The sequence below is a fragment of the Coturnix japonica genome, unplaced genomic scaffold (assembly GCF_001577835.2).
Source record: "Coturnix japonica isolate 7356 unplaced genomic scaffold, Coturnix japonica 2.1 chrUnrandom757, whole genome shotgun sequence".
Lineage (NCBI taxonomy): Eukaryota > Metazoa > Chordata > Aves > Galliformes > Phasianidae > Coturnix > Coturnix japonica.
The window spans coordinates 3,225-5,781 of record NW_015440117.1 but is presented as its reverse complement, the minus strand read 5'-3'; the positions used below and the strand labels follow the sequence as shown (position 1 = coordinate 5,781).

At 59.1% G+C, this 2,557-nt stretch overlaps 1 protein-coding gene across 1 annotated transcript in view; it reads left to right on the top strand.

Annotated features, from left to right (window-relative positions):
* The window catches only part of LOC107307661 (carnitine O-palmitoyltransferase 1, muscle isoform-like), a gene marked incomplete at its 3' end in the record, with an annotated part of 16,029 nt that extends 13,491 nt beyond the window's left edge, over window positions 1–2,538 (top strand). Inside the window, exon 3 of the mRNA XM_032441910.1 lies at window positions 2,366–2,538. Coding sequence (XP_032297801.1) covers window positions 2,366–2,538 — 173 coding nt within the window. The remainder of the gene's footprint in view (window positions 1–2,365) is intronic.
* Window positions 2,539–2,557: the final 19 nt, after the last annotated feature.

Genomic DNA, 2,557 nt, shown 5'->3' with positions numbered 1-2,557 from the left:
TATGGGGTTATATGGGGTTATATGGGGTTATATGGGGTTATATGGGGTTATATGGGGTTATATGGGGATATATGGGGTTATATGGGGTTATACCATTGACCACTTGACCCCTTGACCCCCCAACCCTTGACCTCTTGACCCCTTGACCTCTAATCCTTGACCCCTGACCCTCAACCCTTGACCCCTTGACCCCTGTCACCCAACCGCTGACCCCTTGACCCTCAACTATTGACCCCCAACCGCTGACCCCTTGACCTCTTGACCCCTGACCCCCGAACTTTTCTGACCCCTGACCCTTGACCCCTGACCTTTTCTGGCCCTTGACCTCCAATCCTTGACCCCTGACCCCCAACCCTTGACCCCCAACCCTTGACCTCTTGACTCCTTGACCCCTTGACCCCCAAGCCTTGACCCCCATTGCTTGACCCCTTGATCCCTGAGCCCCATTCCTTGACCCCTTGACCCCTTGACCCCTTGACCTCCAACCCTTGACCCCTGACCCCCATTCCTCGACCCCTTGGCCCTTTGAGCCCCAACCCCCATTTCTTGACCCCTTGACCCCTGACCTTTGACCACTTGACCCTTTGACCCCTTGACCCCCAACCCCTGACCCCCATCCCTTTATCCCCAACCCTTGACCTTTTGACCCCTTGACCCCCAACCCTTGACCCTTGACCTCTTGACTTCCTGACCCCTTTACCCCGACCTCTGACCCCCAGTCCCTTGACCCCTTGACCCCTTGACCCCCCAACCCTTGACCCCTGACCCCCATTCCTTGACCCCCAACCCTTGACCCCTTGACCCCTTGAGCTCCGATCCTTGAACCCCGACCCCTTGACCTCTGACCCTCGACTCTTGACCTTGGTTGACCCTTGACCCCTTGACCCCTTGGCCCCCTGACCCCCAACCCTTGACCCCTTGACCCCTTGAGCTCCAATCCTTGACCCTTTGACCTCTTGACCTCTGACCCTCGACTCTTGACCTTGGTTGACCCTTGACCCTTTGACCCCTTGACCCCCAACCCTTGACTCCCAACCCTTGACCCGTTGACCCCCAGTCCTTGACCCCTTGACCCCTTGACCCCTTGACCCGTTGACCTCCAACCCTTGACCCCTTGACCCCTTGACCCCTTGACCCCCATTCCTTGACCCCTTGACCCCCCAACCCTTGACCCTTGACCTCTTGACTTCCTGACCCCTTGACCCCTTGACCCCTTGACCCCCTGACCCCCAACCCTTGACCCCTTGACCCCTTGAGCTCCAATCCTTGAACCCTGACCCCTTGACCTCTGACCCTCGACTCTTGACCTCGGTTGACCCTTGACCCCTTGACCCCTTGACCTCCAACCCTTGACCCCTTGACCCCTTGACCCCCAGAACTTGACCCCTTGACCCCTTGACCCCTTGACCCCCAACCATTGACTCCTAGCCCCCAACCCTTGACCCCCATTGCTTGACCCCTTGACCCCTTGACCCCTTGACCTCCAACCCTTGACCCCTTGACCCCGTGACCCCCAACCCTTGACCCCCAACACACAACCGACCCTTGACCCCTGACCCTTGACCCCTTGACCTCTGACCCTCGACTCTTGACCTCGGTTGACCCTTGACCCCTTGACCCCTTGACCCCCAACCCTTGACCCCTTGACCCCTTGACCCCCAACCCTTGACCTCTTGACCCCCTGGCCCCCATTCCTTGACCCCTTGACCTCTTGACCCCTTGACCCCTGACCAACATTCCTTGCTTCCTGACCTTTGCTGACCCTTGACCCCACCCACCCTTGACCCTGACCCTTGACCCCTGACACCCAATGTATGACCTCTGACCCCTGACCCCTTGACCTCTTGACTTCTTGACCCCTGACCCCATTCCTCGATCCCTGACCTTTGCTGCCTTTGACCCCTGACCTCTGCTGACCCTTGACCCCTTGACCCCCAACCCTTGACCCCCAACACCCCCCCGACCCTTGACCCCTGACCCTTGACTCCTTGACACCTGACCCTTGACACCTGACCTTGGATGACCCTTGACCCCTGACCATTGACACCTGACCTTGGATGACCCTTGACCCCCGACCCTTAACACCTGACCTCGGATGACCCTTGACCCCTGACCCTTGACACATGACCTCGGATGACCCTTGACACATGACCTCGGATGACCCTTGACCCCTGACCTTTGACACCTGACCTTGGATGACCCTTGACCCCTGACCTTTGACTCCTTGACCCCTGACCCTTGAAACCTGACCTTGAATGACCCTTGACCCCTGACACTTGACACCTGACCTTGGATGACCCTTGACCCCTGACCTTTGACACCTGACCTCGGATGACCCTTGACCCCTGACCCTTGCCCCCTATAGGCTCCCTGCTGGCGGTGATGGCGGCCATCTTGATCTCCCTCTTGGCCCCGTTCTCAGCCGTGCTGCTGCTGTTCCGTGGCTGCCCCCGGTTCCAACAGCGGCTGCTGCAGCTGCTGCTCCCAATGGGGGCGGCCGCGCTCAGCGGGGACGCAATAATACATCTACTGCCACAGGTGGGAACACGCGTGTTCA